Source organism: Phragmites australis, chromosome 20 (assembly GCF_958298935.1).
Source record: "Phragmites australis chromosome 20, lpPhrAust1.1, whole genome shotgun sequence".
Classification (NCBI taxonomy): Eukaryota; Viridiplantae; Streptophyta; class Magnoliopsida; order Poales; family Poaceae; genus Phragmites; species Phragmites australis.
This window is the reverse complement of record NC_084940.1, coordinates 3,712,170-3,731,013: the sequence shown is the minus strand read 5'-3', so window position 1 is coordinate 3,731,013 and position 18,844 is coordinate 3,712,170. Positions and strand designations below refer to the sequence as shown.

General features: G+C 41.1%; 3 protein-coding genes across 3 annotated transcripts; all 3 read right to left on the bottom strand.

The window, feature by feature from the left end:
- Positions 1–2,049: 2,049 nt before the first annotated feature.
- Positions 2,050–3,381, bottom strand: LOC133901740 (uncharacterized). Its single transcript, XM_062343209.1, has 3 exons — positions 3,107–3,381; positions 2,475–2,494; positions 2,050–2,345 (listed from the first exon to the last, which is right to left on the bottom strand). Exons 1-3 carry the CDS (start codon positions 3,379–3,381, stop codon positions 2,191–2,193), a joined length of 450 nt encoding a protein of 149 aa, XP_062199193.1. The 3' UTR covers positions 2,050–2,190.
- An 869-nt stretch (positions 3,382–4,250) lies between these two features.
- On the bottom strand, positions 4,251–11,344 carry LOC133901739 (uncharacterized). The gene is made up of 10 exons (XM_062343208.1): positions 11,181–11,344; positions 10,092–10,270; positions 9,943–10,017; positions 9,239–9,733; positions 8,575–8,940; positions 7,183–7,283; positions 7,054–7,100; positions 6,917–6,978; positions 5,252–5,688; positions 4,251–4,889 (listed from the first exon to the last, which is right to left on the bottom strand). Exons 2-9 carry the CDS (start codon positions 10,257–10,259, stop codon positions 5,260–5,262), a joined length of 1,743 nt encoding a protein of 580 aa, XP_062199192.1. The 5' UTR covers positions 10,260–10,270; positions 11,181–11,344; the 3' UTR covers positions 4,251–4,889; positions 5,252–5,259.
- A 5,843-nt stretch (positions 11,345–17,187) lies between these two features.
- LOC133901836 (protein OXIDATIVE STRESS 3 LIKE 4-like) lies at positions 17,188–18,667 on the bottom strand. The gene is made up of 2 exons (XM_062343350.1): positions 18,147–18,667; positions 17,188–17,859 (listed from the first exon to the last, which is right to left on the bottom strand). The coding sequence occupies exons 1-2, from the start codon at positions 18,470–18,472 to the stop codon at positions 17,415–17,417; spliced, it is 771 nt and encodes a 256-aa protein (XP_062199334.1). The 5' UTR covers positions 18,473–18,667; the 3' UTR covers positions 17,188–17,414.
- Between the last annotated feature and the right edge of the window lie 177 nt (positions 18,668–18,844).

The window sequence follows — 18,844 nt, the reverse complement described above, 5'->3', positions numbered from 1 at the left end:
TAGTTAGGTCAATATTTTTGTAACCAGCAACATCCTTGAGTGACTTCCTCAGGACGGTTATTACATCCATACAGGAGTAGGGTATTACGCCCCCGTGCAGCCCGAACCTGTTAAAATTCCGGTGCATTTACTTTTTTTTGCACTAGGTCATCTCCCCCGCCACCGGTCGTTACATTTACTCTCATTCATTTCTCCGACGAATTTATTCAGGATCATCCTCCGGCCGAATCTCTAAAAAGGGGTCTCTCGGGATCCCTGCGATAGTAGTTAATCCTCCGACAATATCCTTAATAGTGTGATGTTTAATAGACAAAGTTGAAATTCAACCAAACAGAACAATAGAACATTTTATGGTAGCTAAGCTACCCCAAACAAACCAGATTCGACAGGTTACGAAACAAGCAACGATCTTGAAAAAAAAGTTGGTTTTTTGAAGTTCATACCTACATAGATTTGTAAAAAATAATTAATTCTTAATATAAAGTCTATCAAATATAATTCTTTTTTCTCTCAATCGATGTGACAATTATTAGCATTCTCCCTGAGGATGGAGTTCCGATCCAAAACTATAGAAGTGGGAGAGGGAGGGAGAGCGATCAAGATCTGTGGAAGGGGAAGAGGAATGGATGGAGGAGAAAATCCATCTATCTAGATCTGGTCAACAGGAGTGGCAGCTGCATGCTGCTTGGTGGTGCTGTTTTTTTAGGAAACGAGTGGTATTTCATTGATAAAGCATGAACAATATAGACCACAGGAACTTCTAGATAACTCAACACCAGAGAATTCCTCATCTGCTGCTTCATCTCCGATCGATCCAACCAGACACGCTATCTCCTCGCCGGCGCTAGACGGTGAACCACACTGGAAGGAGTTGGAGATCATGCACTCAACCGACGAGTAAGCTTTAGTTTTCAGCAGCACAAGAGACGGCTTGTCACAAACAAGCCTTGGGAACGATGAACGTACATGCTTCATGAATCGACCTCCGATCGACCCCTCACCAGACCACAAGCCAATTGACATCTCCAACTTCAACATCGGTGCCGAGACCCACGTCGGCGACCAAACCGGCGAGGGAGCATGTCCCAAAACGGGAACGAAACACCAACAACCCGTTCTTCCTGGGCTATGGTAAACAACAACCCTCCCAAAGCTGTGGCCAGAGACTCCGCCAAGGAAGGAGAAGACCCCATCAACCGCTCAGAGAAACAAAAGCGGGTCGAAGATCATCAGCGACGACTCCACAGGAAACAACTCGAAACTACCCAACAAACAACAGATCTAGATGCTAAACTAGACTATAAAGCTAAAACCACTACTAACCACTGAGGGACCGGGCCACCCTCAACTCCAACGTCGGGAGGGCGTCGGAGGCGAGGGGTCTGGCCGAATCGGCGGTGAGAACGCTTTCCACCTCGAAGTCGCCTCTTTCTTCGCCACCTCTGGAACACTCACGAGCTCTTTTTCGCTTGGCGGTGCTGTTATAACATGGAGGGGGGTGTTTAGATTGGTTGTTAGGCTTCTAAGAGGTATTGGGCTGATATGTGTAGTGGCTTATATCATCTTTCTTTTTCTTTTTTCTTTTCTCTGATATATATGTGATATATAGGTTGGTGATATGTATGTGATATATAGGTTGGTGGATCGGCCGGTAGTGCACCGCGGGCACAACACACATCGCCTCACCACGTGCCTCAAGAGTCATGATGGCATGCGCATCCCCGTGCCTCAACCCGTCATGCTACCCACCAGCCAGTCGTTCCGTTAAGTGCGACCCAAGAAAAAACTTTGGGCTAGGCGCCACACCCCATCAATTCGTGGGTCACAGGTCTCCGATCGAACAATGTGTCAGTACCTATCGGACACGTGCAGCTCACCTTTTGGCTGGACCCAATTCCACCTATTGGGGTCAAATCACATCCATGGACGAAGCCAATGGGTACACCAGGTATGCCTATGACTACCCTCGACTTTTGCTGTTTTTTCTATTAGGGCTAGTTTATTTCCCTGCAAATTGTAAGAATTTGAATTGTGGATTGTAGAAGCTACTTTAATGTGGATTATGAATTATGCTATATTCTAGGTTTGGATTACTGCAATTTGCTTCCAAAATCCGTCCATTTGTTTACATAATCTGATTGTGGAGCGCAGTCTAAAATTCAGAATCCGAAACAAACAGACCATTAGTAGTTAGCTCAACTGCGAGCCCATTAGAAAAAAGGGGAAGAAAAGTAAAAAGCCCATATGGGACTGTATGGTCGCCCTTTCACATCGATTCCCTGTCTGTGCTTTGTTCACCAGTTGCACTCGCACGCATGGCTGCATTGGGGCAGCCGACACCGGACCTACACCTCGAAACATAAGATGCGATAAATTCAAGAGAGCTGAGCACGAAATGAACATCCATTACAGAAAATGAAGAGACTGTAGTATATATATGCAGCCTGACCCAAATGCAAGGGAGTATTAAGTACCTGAACTGAGTGTGAGTGAGCTGAAATAGAGAAAGAGCAATTAATTAACTCATTTATGTGAGTAATGAGCCAACAGATTGAAGTAATTAAACTAGTCAAATAAGTTGACAATGTGAACTAATATCTCTACTCCAAAGTTGCAAAAACTGCAATTTTCAGGATCTAGTGTTACTGAACAGTGACATGATTGACTGAACAGGGATGATGAAGTGTTGTCCCCTGCTGCTTCGTTTTCTTTCCGTGGTATTTTCCCTCGCAGCAGAAGCAATCAGAATTCAGATGCGAGTAAACTAATCATCTTCAGGTGCAAGAATATGACGGCAAGGATTGGAGTTGGAATCGAATAATCTGATCCCCAAAACATTCTTTATCGGCAACCGTGTGAGTTATGCCCCTGCAGGCTACATCACAGCCTCACAGGAAGATATACAAGTCTACAAAGAAAAATAATTTCAGACAGCTAGGCTGAATTCCGGTTAGCAAACAGCTAATCTCGAACTTATAATTGATTCTGCAGAATCTACCCCTCTCGCGCAACTGCTAATCCCCACCCAAATGGCCACACAACCCACAGCAAAAGTAGGGAGAAAAAAATCCAAGTATGCCACACGGGTGGGAGAGGGGCTTCTTACTGGTTCTTGATGAGCTCGGCGGCGGCCTGCTCCTCCCTGGCACGCAGCTGCTTGACCCGCACGAGCTGGCTGTGGTGCGCGCCATAGAGGTCGCGTAGCCCGCGCCAGTGACGACTAGGACCTTCCACGGACAACGGCGATCCCCAGGGCAGCCACCAACCGGGGAGGAGGACGCGGTGGCGAGCCAACGAGGGGCGGCGCGATGCCGCGATGGAAGGAGACGGAGTCGAGGGTTTCGACGATGATTCGGTCACTCTCGGCTGGGTCCAAACCATGGTCTCAACCCGCGGCTTGGAACCGATCTCAACCCGAAAAGGTAGAGCCAATCCATTCCAAACCAGTCCATTTTAATTGCTAGCCCAAATCGAACCAGCCCATTACCTATCTCAGCCCATTCCTCACCAAACCAAATCAGCCCAACAAAAAAAACCAACTTGCTAAAACCAGTTTCAGCCCAAACCATTTGCAGGGCTGATCCAGACCGGTGTAAACGAGAACTCTAGATCTTGCAGCCTCTTCTTACCATCAAAGTCCATCACGGTCAACAGAGCCCCTCCAAATTCCCAAGGTCCCTCCGTAATTGCCCCTTTCTTTCCACCAGGTTGGAAAGATGAAAACAAGAAGAGATTGTCTTCCATCTCTTTGCATCGAATACCTTTGCATCGTCGATAATACTGTACAGTGGCATCGCAATCTGGTGTGGAACAAAATCACTCTAACAAGCAACAGGTGTTCCCTTCTGTATCGCCTGAACACCAATGAAAACAGAGCACACAAAAAATGGACACAGGTTCAGATCTGCAGTCGTTGCCCGGCTCTACACAAACATCAGTGCCATCTTCACATATACCGGACAGCAACATATCAACCCCACTACCGAGACGGGGAAAAATGACAAACGTTTTATGTGTTTAATGCTTAGGTCAACGTCGAACCTGAAAAATACCATTACTTGCATAATAGCATAATACAGCATGCAATTTCATTGTTAGCACCACATCCGTGTCCAGGTCTCACAACAGTTACCTCCAAAGGTCCAAGCCAAATACACGCCATGTCACATCAGGCCACAGCAACATAAGGTACTTAGCATGACACTGAATAAGGTTTGGACAGGTCATGTATATTCGGCCACGGCCGTACCGCAGTATATAGGGGTGTAAAATTAAAATTACACTCTTAGAAAAGAAAACATCTTTTCTCGAATACAATTGTATGTGTACCGTTAAAAACAGAATTAATATTATATGTGATTAATATTTATAAATAAAAGAGGAATATTTGATAAATTCATAAAAATATAATAATATCCAATCTAGGAGAGTTGTGGTTTGTGAAAAGTCTATTTATATTCTATATGCTATACAATAGTGTCCAATTTGAACGGGCGACGAAAATTCAGTTGCACCTAAAGGCTAAAATATGCTTAGTACTAGTAGTATAGTTCTATCTAATTTTCGCACGAAAATTCATGAGATGTGGCTGTTCGCAGTGAGATGAATTACCAAGTTAATGTGCTGCTGACCTAATTAATAACCTAAAAATATAGAAATTAACTTTAGTAAGATAGGATTGATGACCACATAGACCCCTTGCAGTGTGGGGCCCTGTGCGGTCGTCCACCCTGCACTTGCTAATCGACGGCCCTTTATTCGGCAACCTTCTTATAAAGTGGTGTCCACAAACCACATACCCTCTATCACTAACCAGCCCCATCTTGGAGAAACTGCACCGATTAACAGCTTCAGAAATATTTATAAATAACAAACTTGCCACCAGGCACCTGCATGGACAAAAACAATACAACGAGATGAATGGATAAAGTCTTGAGTATTTGCACAGATATTTCATCAAGATTTAAGGTGGAGCAAGAAGCCATACAAAGGAAAGGAAAGGGAAATTGGTTGGTGCACAGGGAAACCAGCGTCCCCATAAGTGAAAATATAGAAACAAGGGGGACGTTGTTTCACAATCATAAAACACCTAGGCCCTATCCCTAACAAGCAACTTGGTAAACCTCGATCAATTCAATTGGCAAAAAATCTACTGAGGTATTAGGCGCATCACAATTAATTCTTTCCATCCATGTGTTTTATGTTGACATGTTCAGAAACTTCAAATCAAAAAACAGAAATCACATCATACCTTTCGAGTCATGCATTCTTTAGCACCTTCAAGAGTGTGAATGCAGCAGTACCAAAGAGCCTCCTTGACTGATGATTACTTGCTGGTTGCCGAATTCTCCCCAACAAACTAAGATTATGATTTGGAATTCGAGAAGATCCATTTCCTGTGAATGCAGCAGTACCAAAGGGCCTTTTGAATTGATGATTACTTGCTAGTTCAGGAGTTCTTCCCGACGGACCAAGATTATGGTTTGGTTTCACCGAAGATCCATTGCTAATTGAGTTAATCCAGCTACGGAGCCGTTCAGGATCAAGCTCCTTAGACGCATCTGCTGGTGCATAGGGTGGATACAACCTCACGCGACACCGGGCTCCTAACACCGATCTCCAATATGGGAGAAACATTCTCCTCCTGTATGCTGGATCCCATCCTACAGGGAGTTTCTTTCTCACAGCCTGTCACGTAGTCTGACAAATATTAACCTTCGTAAAACGAAAAACTCCAAGTTTATAAATGATCAATCAACATTAGCAGTACTCGACTCACAATATTTGCATTACTAATTGAAAATGGTATTTGCATTACTAATGGAAAATGTGATACTTAAGCTAATTGCAGTATTGTATTTTTAGTTAGATATGAATGATGTTAATGTAGTGTGATAGTTGAGTACCGTGCTTAAGCAACATGATAAGCTGCTGAACCAGCAAGCTGCATGGCAGAAAAATAGCAAGTGAAACATGCTTTTGCTATTGTCTCTAGAGATTATATTACTCCACAATTTCCTTCATCAGAATCATTCTCACAAGCATCAGGTAAGCTTCAGATGGAACAAATTAATCAATTAACAGTGAAGTGAGTTAAAGGTCATGCTAGTTGGCAGTGGCGGAGCTTGGACGAAAACAGAGAGGGGGCCAAGTTAACATCACATGCTTAGACAACATAGCAAGAGAGGGCCATATTAGTATTTACTTAGTACTTGAGCAGTAAAATTAGGCACTTCTTTAGCTACTTTTATAGAGAAGGGGAGGCCATGGCCCCTTTTGGGCCTCAAGAAGCTCCACCACTGCGTTGGAAAAGAATAATAGTATGCCAGGCACATTTGTCAAGTTTTATTACTTGGCAATCTACACAGTTTAACCATGTTATTGAGCCAATTTCCCCAAAAAAGGATTGTGACCAAGAGCTTATTATTTGCATTCCTTTTCTTTGAATTTTTAATCTATTTCCCCGTTTTTTTGTCAAGTGCCTGGTGGGAAACACAATAGTAACTATTCTAACAGCTTTCTTTTCTTTATTCAATTGCAATATGATCAATCATGCTGTTGTTCTAACAGCTTTCACCTAAATAATGATCCAAGCAACCAGAACAAGGTCATTCCAGACCTAAAGTTACCCGCAAGACCACGCACACAAATCAGGAGAGAAAAATATATCTACTTTCCATTCTTCTTGACTTTCCAGCTATAATAATGGTGTGGCTTCTATATGCCAGCCTGTAACAGTGGATAACTAAGATATTAATGCAACTAAGAGATGGCAACTAACAACCAAATCTAATTTGGAAGATAAGAAACTAATCATGCATGGGATGTGACTTGTCCTGCTGCTGCCCCCTGCGTGCTACAGTACGACGTGATACTGTTTGTCTGAACTGCTCCAGTAACATTTGAACATCTTTACCTTTTCCTCTGCAGCATGCAGATAAGCCGTTTCTGTAACTTCAGTGGTTGCATTTACATGCCCTGTTTTCCATGAAAATAACATCAGGGTGCATTTTGTGAAATTTGGGAAGAACTACTTAAATAATAAACATGAACCTTGGTCATGCAACACTCTGTCAAACTTTTTGCAGTCATAGGGGCGCCTTCAAGAACAAGTGGGAAAATAATTAAATAATCAACAAACAAACCATGTCGTGTATTGAAACAATGTGAAAAGAACAGTACAGGTTTTTCACATCAATGACTTCGCCAACAGGGCAAAACCCAAACTCCTCGAGAATACATGAAACATGTTTGAGGATCTCCACATGGGCCACATGGGGCACCTGCATGACATTTATGCCATTGTATAAGATACAGAAAAGGTGAAAAAGAAAAGGCAATACATAGATAACATATATTGATACAGTATATCATGCAGCACCATCATATAACTAATGCCACCAAAGAGATGATCGAGAGAATGGTTTGGAGGAGAAAACTGCAATTATACCATATTAGTTGCAAAGCAATAGAAGAGTTTGCAAGCATGGTTACAGGCTTACAATCGCATTGAATATAAGTACCAGGTTTCATAAAGTACATAGACAAACATTTAATTGGTTTTCTTAAAGCAGAAACTCGTTTCTTCAGTCTTTGTAACCGAAGACTACAATCTAGATGCTTCAAAAGGTATGAATCATGAATCGCATCGCTCTCACGTATGTTTTAACTCAATTGAACAGTCGTTTGGTTGTTCACATTTCAACTTTAAAAATGTAGTTGATCTGTAAAATATTAAAATAAATGGACAAAAGTATTCAAATGTATCTTAAGTGTGTTATCTGGATTTTCTCAAAAATGAAAGCTGTCAATTATTTCAGGGTTTCTAACAGTAAAATATATACATATTTCAAAATGGTGAGTCGTGACTAGCATCCATTGTGTGTTAAACTAAACTAAGCAGTTCTCAGGGACACAATTAACTTAAGGTATGCAACAAAATCCACTAGCTGCTACCAAGAACCAGTGACTAACATGTTAGTATTCATTTTTTACTACCTTACGTGTCATGCATACAGAACGTATACAAGGAAAAATGATGCAAGGGCATGCTCTCTATTCATACACCATGTGCAATAGCACTGACCAATATCTACTAATCAGCCACCAGTTATATTAAAAAGATTACGAATACTTGCACCGTATTAAGGCTAAGCTGTGCTGACCTACAACAAAAATTATAGAGATTTGATGTATCTCTAATACATATTTACTACATGAAAAAAAGTGACAGTTTTGATACATCATTTTAGATAATTTTTGTAAACAATGTTCATCAGTATCAGCGAGACTACATCAAAACAATAACAGGGGCAAAAAGGTTGCAGTGAAAGCATAAAAAAGAATAAGCATAATATTCAATATAAGGTTGAATGAAACGTAAAACTTCAGAATTCACCAAAGAGAACGTATATTAGCCCTTTCTCAATCAACGTGAGAATAACTAGCATCCTTGCTCAGATTAGAGCATGGAAAACTAAAAGCCAAAGCTTATATAGTAAAATACTAATGTAAAATGCTAAGTGAAAGGAATAGATCAGAGGCAGTGTAACTGAAATACACAAAATGTAGTACCTCTGAATGTCCCTGAATGTACGCATCAAGAACTTCACCAGCTCGGGAAATTATTCGAACAAGCAGCAATGCAGAATGATTAAATGTTACACTTTCCTCCAGCTCTTGCTGTGTCTCTCCATTTTCACCTTTCTTCCATCCTAGGGAAAGAGAGCGATCCACTATACGCTGCACGATAATATCAAGCCCTGATTGCTTGCCATTGACGTTTATCTCGGAGGTACAGTCCTCGCGGATCTGTTTTTGGGCTGCCAGGAGTAAAACTGCAGTCTGTACAAGCTTTTCATCCTTTATGTAATTCCAGATCTCATCAACTATATTATCTGTTTCTTCCGCAAGCAGTCTAACCGTATCCAAGAAGATCTTCTGTTAAAAAAACAAGGAACCAAATCTGAGGGCCTTTTAACATTTGTATGCAGGCAAACAGTACCTAATAACGTCCTGTTTTATCGTATCGTTTTCCCCAAACGTATTAAGTATGAATTCTCCTTGCCTTTGAATTTAAAATAAGAACTTGCCACGACACATGAACACATAAAAAAACAAGCGGCGATGTAAACATACTAAGCCCTTAGGGTCTCTAATATATGACATGGCCACCGCTATTTTTTATTTGTCATGATGCGAAAGTAGTACTTTCTGTTGAGAGGGAAGTGAAACAAACCATTTCAGGTAGGCACAGCAGAGTGATAAGCTTGTAGATATAATCCTGATGATCCTTGGTAGGAGGAAAAAGATTGTCCTCCAGGTACTTGTGCAGGCAAGTATTTTCAACTGCAACATGGAGTGGGAGTAGGCCAGCAATGACGACATCACCAACTGTGCGTACATTGGCTGATGCACCATGGCAGAAGAGCAACTTGATCATGTCAACAGAGAACTTTTGAGCAGCTTCATGAAGGGGGAAGTATCCATATGGGTTAATGCAGTTGGGATTGGCACGCTTCCCGTTGAGCTCAGGTTCCTTGCCCTCTAATACAGCTTTTGCACATTGCAAGGCATTATAAATGATCAGGAAGGTCAAGGTTTGTGAAGTGACGGCATGATCCCAGCGCATGCCTGCCTTCTTCACGAATAAGCGGAGGAAGCACTGAACACTATCCTTTTCCAGGATGGGCCCCAAGTGGGAGCATAAATTATAGAAGGCATCAATCACCCGCTAGATTGATCCATTCACAATTGGAAAAAGCGAAAGGCAATCAATTATCCGATTAACAAACCAAAACAACAGAAGTAGGCATTTTATGACAATAAAACATATTGTTTCGGTAGACAACTTGAGTAATCTAAAGTACTGCAGGATTAAAAGAATTAACTAAAACAGAATGATTTGCCAACTGAATTCTGTAAATGAAGATATCAAAATACCTGGGGAGTAGGGTCTGGGATGATTATATCATTTGGTTTGGACTTGGCGAGCCAAGCAGACCTTAAACGACTCCACTGGAAGAGAAAATATCAAAAGCAATACTAAGGGTAGAAGTCGAGAGGAAGATACATATGGGTAGATACCATACCTCACGCATCTTTTCCACATCGAATTTCTCGAGATATAGAAAAGGACGGGAAGGATCCATGTTATCTGTGGTTGCTCCCTCTTCACGGTTATCATTATCTGCGTGACAAGAAGCTTGCATTGCCTCCTTATTCCCCATTGGTGCAGAACTGGCTTGCAGCTTCACCATAGTTTGTTCGACTGAAACAAGGAGGTTTGATCTTAAATTACATTCAAAAAAACATTATAATTTTGTATTGTTAGTAATATACTGTAAGACATACAAATGGTTAAACAATGATATTGAAGACCACGAAGACAATGGGGCTTTATTTTCAAAATGGAGTATGCATAACTGAAACATAAAACATATCTTATACTGCAAAAGGAAAACATTAAATTTTCACCACAAATTTGGATGTGGTAACCTATGCAACACCGATATGGATATGGGGATACAACATTTTTCCAGAAAACTCAGTACGCGGATATGTTTTAATACTTTTAAAAAAAGCAGTAATAAGTTGCTCCCATGTTCTACTTAAGTTCTATTACATAACATACTTGACAGAACTTTGATAGTCTGGTTTAACTCAATTCATCATTCAGCAAATCAACACACTAGACAGAACAGTAGAAACAGTTGGATCAGAGCCGAATTTTGATAGTCTGGTAATGACATGCCAAGAGATGGACAGAATATGTAAAGGTTACACGGAAAAAGATGAAGCTCACATACCAACCAAACAAATGACCTTCCAAATGATTGAACCACTAAAAAGGTCAGAAATACATGGTGAGGGCTAATAATAAGGCATATAACATATGACAGAATGAAGTACATAATTAGGTTGAGGAGAACAAACAGACATAACCTAAATATAGAGCTGTAAAGAACACCAACATCAGTACTCAGAACATATGACAGGGTCTCAATAAAAAAAAAATACATGGTGAGGGCTAATATGACAGAATGAAGTACATTCCTTGCAAACAGATCAGGGCACAGCAGATCAGGGCAAACGGATTCATTCAGATCATGGCACGGCAGGGGATAGGGAAAAAAGAAGGAAGAAAAGAGGGAGGAGAGGAGAGGAAGTGAGGAACTCACCAGATCAGGTGGAGGGCGTCGCAATGCTCCGGCTCGCCGCCGGCAGGACAGAAGGACAGCAGGCAGCAGGGTCGGTGGCTCGCACGGCGTCGCCGGTGCGGTGGCGACCGGCGAGAGAGAGGGAGCGGTGCGGGGCGCGGGCGGCGGCTGGGGTGACGAGTGGGGGGGGGGGGGCGGGGGCGGGCGGCGGTGTGGCGAGACGAGTCATTTAGGGTTGAGATCAGGGCCGGAGAGTCAGATATTGGGCCGCGCCGGGCCGTATCGAAGAAGTATCACAGAAGTAGCCTCGACGTATTCCGATCTTGCTGATTTATTTTTTTCGCAAATACGTATCGGGTGACGTCGAGGAGCAGGGACGTCGGGTTGGGATCGGGAGGACGAGCCTTTTTTTATATTTCGAAAATCAAAAAATTGTAAAACTAGTTTGAAAAAATTGTAAAGATAGACACCTTTAATAAAATAAAAATAGCGTCCTTCCAACGAACGACAATGTTAAAAAAAACATTGTATTTCATTTATCTCAAAATTCAAAATAATATCGAAATAGTCATAAACATTTTTAAAAAAAAAATATGTTGTACAGGATGCTATAATCTGTTTCTCTAAAAAAAAATCAACTCTAACAATTAGTTTTACAATAAGAAATAAAAAAGACAAATTTCATTGTACAAACTGTGGACAATGATATTTGTTAGACTGGATATAAAATTTATCCTTTTGTTTCTCATTGTATAAATTATATTTTTGTTTGAAATCTTTTTAAGACCTAGATTATAGTATCATCTACAACATACATTTTTTCAAAAAAATTATAACTATTTCAATAGTATTTTAAATTTTGAGAGTAATCGAACGTAATAGTTTTTTTGTTTTTGTTTTTTTAAGCGTTGCCCTTCGAAACGGACGACACCTTTACAAAATACAAATGTCGTCTTTACAACGGACGACAAACATGCGACAGTAGCTTATTTTAAAAAAAAAATATTCAAACGGAGGTCTAGTTTTGCAATTTTTTATTTTTGAAATTAAAAAAAAAATCTCGGGAGGACGACGATAGGGCTGATATTGGGGAGGAAAGATGGGCCATTGGCTCTAAAGATCGGACGGACTAAAACTCGAGTGTGGGCTAGGCCTAAAATGCCCAGAATGGGCTCTGGACAGACCCTTTGTTTAAAGTTAGCTCTCACAGTTGCAATTTGTGGTTCGCTTGTGTATGCCTTTTTAACCCAGCGTGAAACGCCGAGTAAAACTCCAAGTACATCTCTGTTTGAATGTAACGATGCTGAATAGGAGTCTGTGCCTACCAAGTTCGCTGAGCATCAATACTTATATATATATTAAAGCAATTGAAGTGATTCTAAGGTTCAAGTTACTGTAGATACTGTTTATGTACTGTAGATACTGTTTATGTGGGTCCTATATATATGTATATATACAGATACATATATATGTACATATATGTGTATGTATGTATATATGCATATATATAGTTACATGTATAATATAATTTTTGGAAATCTAGAAAAATTGTGAAAGGTATAATAGTTATATTGATCAATCGGTTGAAATAATCTAAAATGCACAGAAAATATCTAAAACTAAAAAAAATATGAAACAAATTTTGTTAGGTTCGTATTATTTTCGTCTACCTATTAAAATTATGTGCATGCATAAAAATAGTATTATTTTTCCCATAATTAAATGAATGTCTTAAATATTAATAAATTTATAAATAAATATTGAGATACCTAAAAATGGTGAACGTAATTTTTTTAGACTTATTTTGTTATATTCTGTGAAAAAACAAGCACGATGTAGGCGCGTCAATCTGCCTAGTACTTTTGGACTGGCATGGAATTCTGAAAACAGCAGGTTATGTAATGTGTAGTAATATGCTGCTGTTTCAGTGTTTCACAAGGAAATTTTCACACTACTAGTTGAATGCCCCCACACACAAAACTTTCACCCGAGTGCACATGCCTTGCTACGGAAATACAATATTTTCATTTAACGTAAGCACATCCATTGGTATTGCTAATGTCGATGCCATGCATGCATTCAAGATAAGCTAATGTGCACTTGGCTATCAAAAGAACAAGGAAACGTACTTTGAAAACATTATTCTGGAAACAATACTTAAGTCCAACATAAATGTCCTAAAATTCCGTAAACAACTTCCTTGTGCAATAACAGAACAAAACTTTTTTTATTACAATACATCTATCTTTTCATTGATTACAATACACCGATCTTTTTCATTCTGGCTACTACCAAAACACAGACCTTCAATAATCAACCCTCGGAGCCATAATGTGCCACCTTGCTTAGCCAAAAAAATTTTTTTTGGCATCTGCAAGAAAAAGACACATTTAAATATTAAACCTAGTGTATCATCTAAGAAAGATTGTTAGGGGAAAAGATTAGGAAATATATGATGTTTTGCTGACCTAAGTGAGCCTAAGTTTAAGTTTGCATACCTAAAAAATAATTTCCCGTCTCCTATCAGCATCAAAGCACTAAGGCAAGGAAAACATGAACATTTTATTATTATGTGCAACCATTCCTTGGTGGGAAATTGCTGCAAATAAAAGCTACCTTGTATGAAAAGCTTGCAAGGGAGTTGAACCAATATGTGACACATCAACAGTAGCATAAGCATAAGCACTGAGCCTGTAAAGCAAAAAAGTTAGTACAATTCTTTATAATTTGAATCCCTTCCTAAACTGAAAATTGGCTCCAAATAAAACATATTACCCCGTCCAAGATAGTAGTAATCACTAATCAGAAAGAGGAAATAGACAACACTATCGATTTTATTTTCATTTGGCCAATCTGAGGAAGTTTTCCAGAGCATATACCAGTCCCAGACAAAACTTCACTATTCAATCTCCATGTAGTGTGAGGCCAGTGGCGACTCCGGTAGCACCAGGAACAAAAAGTGATCGCATCAGGATCCAACTCGAAGGATTATCACTTTTACCTGCTACCAGGGCGGATCTAGGGCCATGCTGGGGGCTGTAGCACGGATCCAATCTAGGAAGCTAAGAGGAAGATAGAGAAAAATTAAAAAATATATTATTTTAACCCACAAGCGCAGAAAACTCAAGAGAAAGAAACAAAAAAACCCAGAAAACATATATCATTTTAGTCTATAAACTATGAATTTGATCCAATAGCAAGAGACCCAGCACCCCTTAGCATTAGGCTAGATCCGCCCCTGCCTGCTACTAATAATAATACAGCAGTGAGGTTCCAGTAACAAAAGTTATGTATTGCGCTCATAGAGATTTAGTGTAATAACTGCGATTACAAAGCAACTAAAACTGAAAAGACGATAAATCCGGATTCCCGAGTCGATCTAAAATTATACAGATATTAGGAGAAAAGCAAGAACACAGTAACAGATCCAACAACGACGATCAGAACACACGCAAGCTGGGGAACCAATACCAATCTGTACCTATGCAGCATTAGGTTTTCTTTTTCTTTTTCTTTTTCGAAAATGCACTCACGTACCGGATTGAAAGGCCGACCCCTCCGGCTATACACGTGATGCAGAAGATTAAAGTTGCGTGCCGCGCCGTGATCTGGCCTCTCCTGCGCCCGCCGCCGTGCGCTCGCGGTGGATGCATCTGCTGGAGGTGTGAGCCGGCGTATTTACGGCATTTGTAACGCTCAGTGTTTTGTAATATAATTCCTGTAATGAAAATCAGTGGAAATTAAGAACTTTCTGTATAATTTGTTCTAGTTTCAAACCTAGTTATAAATTAAGATCAATTGTAAAGCTTAATAGTAAGTCAAAAACTCTTAAGCTTATCTTCTTTTAAAAAAATATTTAGAATATAAAGCTTACCTCGAATTAAAAACTTGTTAAATATAAATCTTTGCATAATTATGTTGTTGCGCCTGTTTGTCCTTTCTCTAGTTATTTGAGTTTATTTATGTGCAAGTTTGAACTTCAATGGAATGTATGATGTGGGAACCAAACGATCGAGATGCCATGAACAGGGTTCACCAAATACGTGCACGCATTGCCAGCAGCCAGCTCTCTCGCATCAACACATATATGCATGTATAAAAATCGCGTTCATGACTCTCATATGTTACTCTAATTTCTGTTTATGCGGCTACACAGATTGCTACTAGTATAGTCAGGCCACAATCCACGAGGACAATGTGATAGCGTGATGTGTGCTTTCGTCGCCACGCTTAGTTTCAGGGGAAGATGATCATCAGATAGTACTCCTATGTGGTTTGCCTTTCATTTTCATTTCATTTTCAGCTTCAGTTGCCTTTCCAAACGATGTACGAGTCCCAACGAAAGTCGCTCACATCTAGAAGGCATGCATCACATGTCCCAATATCAGCAACGCATTTCGTTTATCCATAGCTAGGTGGCTCAATCATGATTTTTTTTAATGTATTTATGTCGCACAAGTATCTAATGCAAACCTATTTTTAAGCAAGGTGGTTCGAAGTTGGATATGCACAAATATTGAACAACAAAATAGTTCCATCTATGTGTAAGATTTTTATTTGTGGATCTACTTTCAAGCCAACCACGCTAATAATAACTAAAAAATGGCAGCCTTTTAATATTAAAAAGAAAAAGAAAAATCTAGTTCTTCCAGCTAGTCTCGTTCGAGGCTGGAGCTGACCTAACTTTCCAGTCCTCAAGTTGGAAAGATAGGCCCCCAACTACTAAGCATTAAAATGTCCTAGCAAAGCATATCCATCGTACGAACTCGGAATATTTTTCGATGCCAATTGTGCAACTGGATAAGATCATATTGCACATGCACAGTCATCCCCAGCCCTATCTCTCTCTCTCCACCTAACCTAGTAGAATTATCAATCATATTTGCTCATATTGCAGATGGATTAGGACATCAAAGAGCAATAGTATTAACAATTAACATAGGATCCTTCATCACCACCCTTCGTCAGTTCTCTCTCTGACTAACTACTCGACAAGAAAACCTAAAAGAATACTGTAACATACAATCAGCAAGAACACTAGCTCGTAGCGAATTGAGCTAGTTAGAGTTTTTATGATGGAACATATTCATTCGGATTTACGAGTCATAGATTTGGCACAGTTGCTTGTGTTTTGGATTAAATCTTAAGATTAATAATAATTACATGTATATATGAATGTGTTTAGGGATCAAAACACGTGTCTGCGCTATATGAGTTTATATTTTCAATTTTATTTATATATGTGTTAAAACACACCTACATAAATATATATAAGCATAAATATAATGTGCGAGCGTAAGTGTGTCCGACTTAGTACTTCAAAAAGAAACTAGCTCATGCGACGCTGTTTTTATGTATGGAAACAATGTCGCAGAGCCGTCAATAACGAAACAAAAAAATTCACAATCGGTTTGCGGTGCCTTTCAATTTGTTTATGTGGCAACTCGCTGGTGTTGAGAACGAGCCAGCGGCACGGTTGGTCAGTCGCTCCAGGCGTGAGCACCGTCACCCGGGTTCCCTTCGGTTGCTCTGGGATAATGGCTCTCAGGCACAACGTAGGTATATATATACGTGTTAAGTAGGATATGCGTGCTCATACAGTATAAGTTTAGTGTTTGTTTAGAATACGCATATGTGTATATGAGATCGTGTGCGTTCTCGGTTGTACTTAATAAAAAAACTCAACTCGCTGGTGGTCTCCCTTGTTTGGCGAAAACAGAGGGCGTTCTTGTGCATTTTTTAGAACCTTTTCCATCGTAGTCGATCTACGCACCACGCAGATTGATGAAGGAAACAAGCATGGACGGATCTGTTTGGTGCTTTTTCAAAACAAGGTTAACTAGCTGCAAAGTGACTTTCGTTCTTGGGATCAGATCAGGCTTTGATCCTCTCATTGACCAGTTCACCTCACAAAGCAAGCATAACATTTGCCATGAGCAATCGGCGCAGTAGTACTACAATCATAGGATGCCTCATCAAGCAAATCATACCACAGAAACAGATTAACATTGGATCAAAAGCAAACCAATTAACTAACCCCCATCATGAAGTTATGATCATCATTGGTTATTGATACCCCCAGGTGAGGTCTGTTCATACACACCTTCTCAGGTCAAAGAAAACCATGATAAACACATCAAATTTGGATTTTCTTATACATTGCAATTATATAGTAATAACTAAACTAGTAACATCTCTAGTTCTCTACTAGGCAAGATACATCAGAATTCAGAGCTGATTGCAAATCTGCAGCCACTAAGTATCAGTGCTATTTTGGAGATCAGATAATGAGAAGGACCTAGGAGACCTGAAGGTCCCAAGGCCATTCCTCCTCGCCATGTCCATCTGCGCGTTCGCGTTGAGCCTAGGGGGAGGCAACGGCAATGCCGGCGCGTCCCTAACGTTCTTGCCGCGGTGCGGGAGGTGGTTGTACTCGTCGGAGTCGTCGTCGGAGTCGTCCTCCTCTCCCTCCTCCCCCTCGGCGACGGCGTGGTCGGGGGCGAGGAGCGGGGGCAGGTAGGTGGCCGTGGCGAGCGAGCTGCAGGAGGCTCGCCGGGACCAGTTCGCCAGGATGCGGCGCCGCTTGTTGAAGGGGTTCTCCGGCTTGGCGAGCTCCTTGGCAGCCGCCACCGTCGATGTCGCCTCGGCGAGGCTGGTGAACGACTTGGACTTGCCGGAGTAGAAGTTGGAGAGGCCGCTCCTGATCACTCCAAATTAAACACGAGTTAATTCTGTGCGCTATTTCATCAGGCAATTATGGATCAAAGCTACCATTTTCTCTTTTAGAAAGGGGAAAACCCATGGATTACAAGTTCTCACCCCATTTCCGCGATCTAGAACTTCATTTCACATCGCAAACAAGCTTATAGCATTTTAAGACTGTCTAAAAAAGCTTACTTTTTTTTTAAAAAAAAGTTTGCATTTTGCAGAAGCCAAAAGAACATGAACAATCCAAGCAAGAGAAAAATGAAAGCTTTATGAACTCACTTGATGGGCAAGGAGTCCTCCAGCGCGTCGAAGCAGCCCAGCCCGTCCCCCTCCTTGAGCTTGCTCTCCACCTCCTCCTCGCCCTCCTCCCCGCCGGCCTCCAACGACGAGTTCTCCCCGATCGACGAGCACGACGGCGACGGCGCCCCGATCGACGAGCTCTCCGTCAGCACCTCCTCCTCCACCTCGTCCTCCTCTATGAAGAACCCGTCGCTCCTCCTCTTCCCGACCGCCACCACCTCCGTATCCTCATGCTCGCCGCCGCTCTTCTTCCTGGATCCGAGGAAGCCGTAGGCCGGCCGCACCTCCGCCACAGCCGTCGACATGTCGCCTGAGCTGCGAGATTCGACAGTTCGGAAGATGCCAGTGTGTGCTTAGAGCAATTGAGCAAATCTCGGGCGAATTGGATATGTGTCCGTCCAAGAACAGGGACCAGAACTCAACAACTTAGTACGAGAGAGAGAGAGAGGAAAGAAGAGAAACGCAGGTTAGGATAAGAGCAAGGACGAGGGAACTTGGGTAGGCGGGGTCTTTGTAGGATGAAGGAGGCCGCAATGTCCAGGATCCTTTGCAGCGTAGCGTAAAATACACGATGTGCACTCCAAATGGTAAGTCTGGCACCGTATATCAATGTATCTCTACCGTATCAAATATCATATACATTAGAAGTAATAGTGGTATTATATTTCAATGTATAG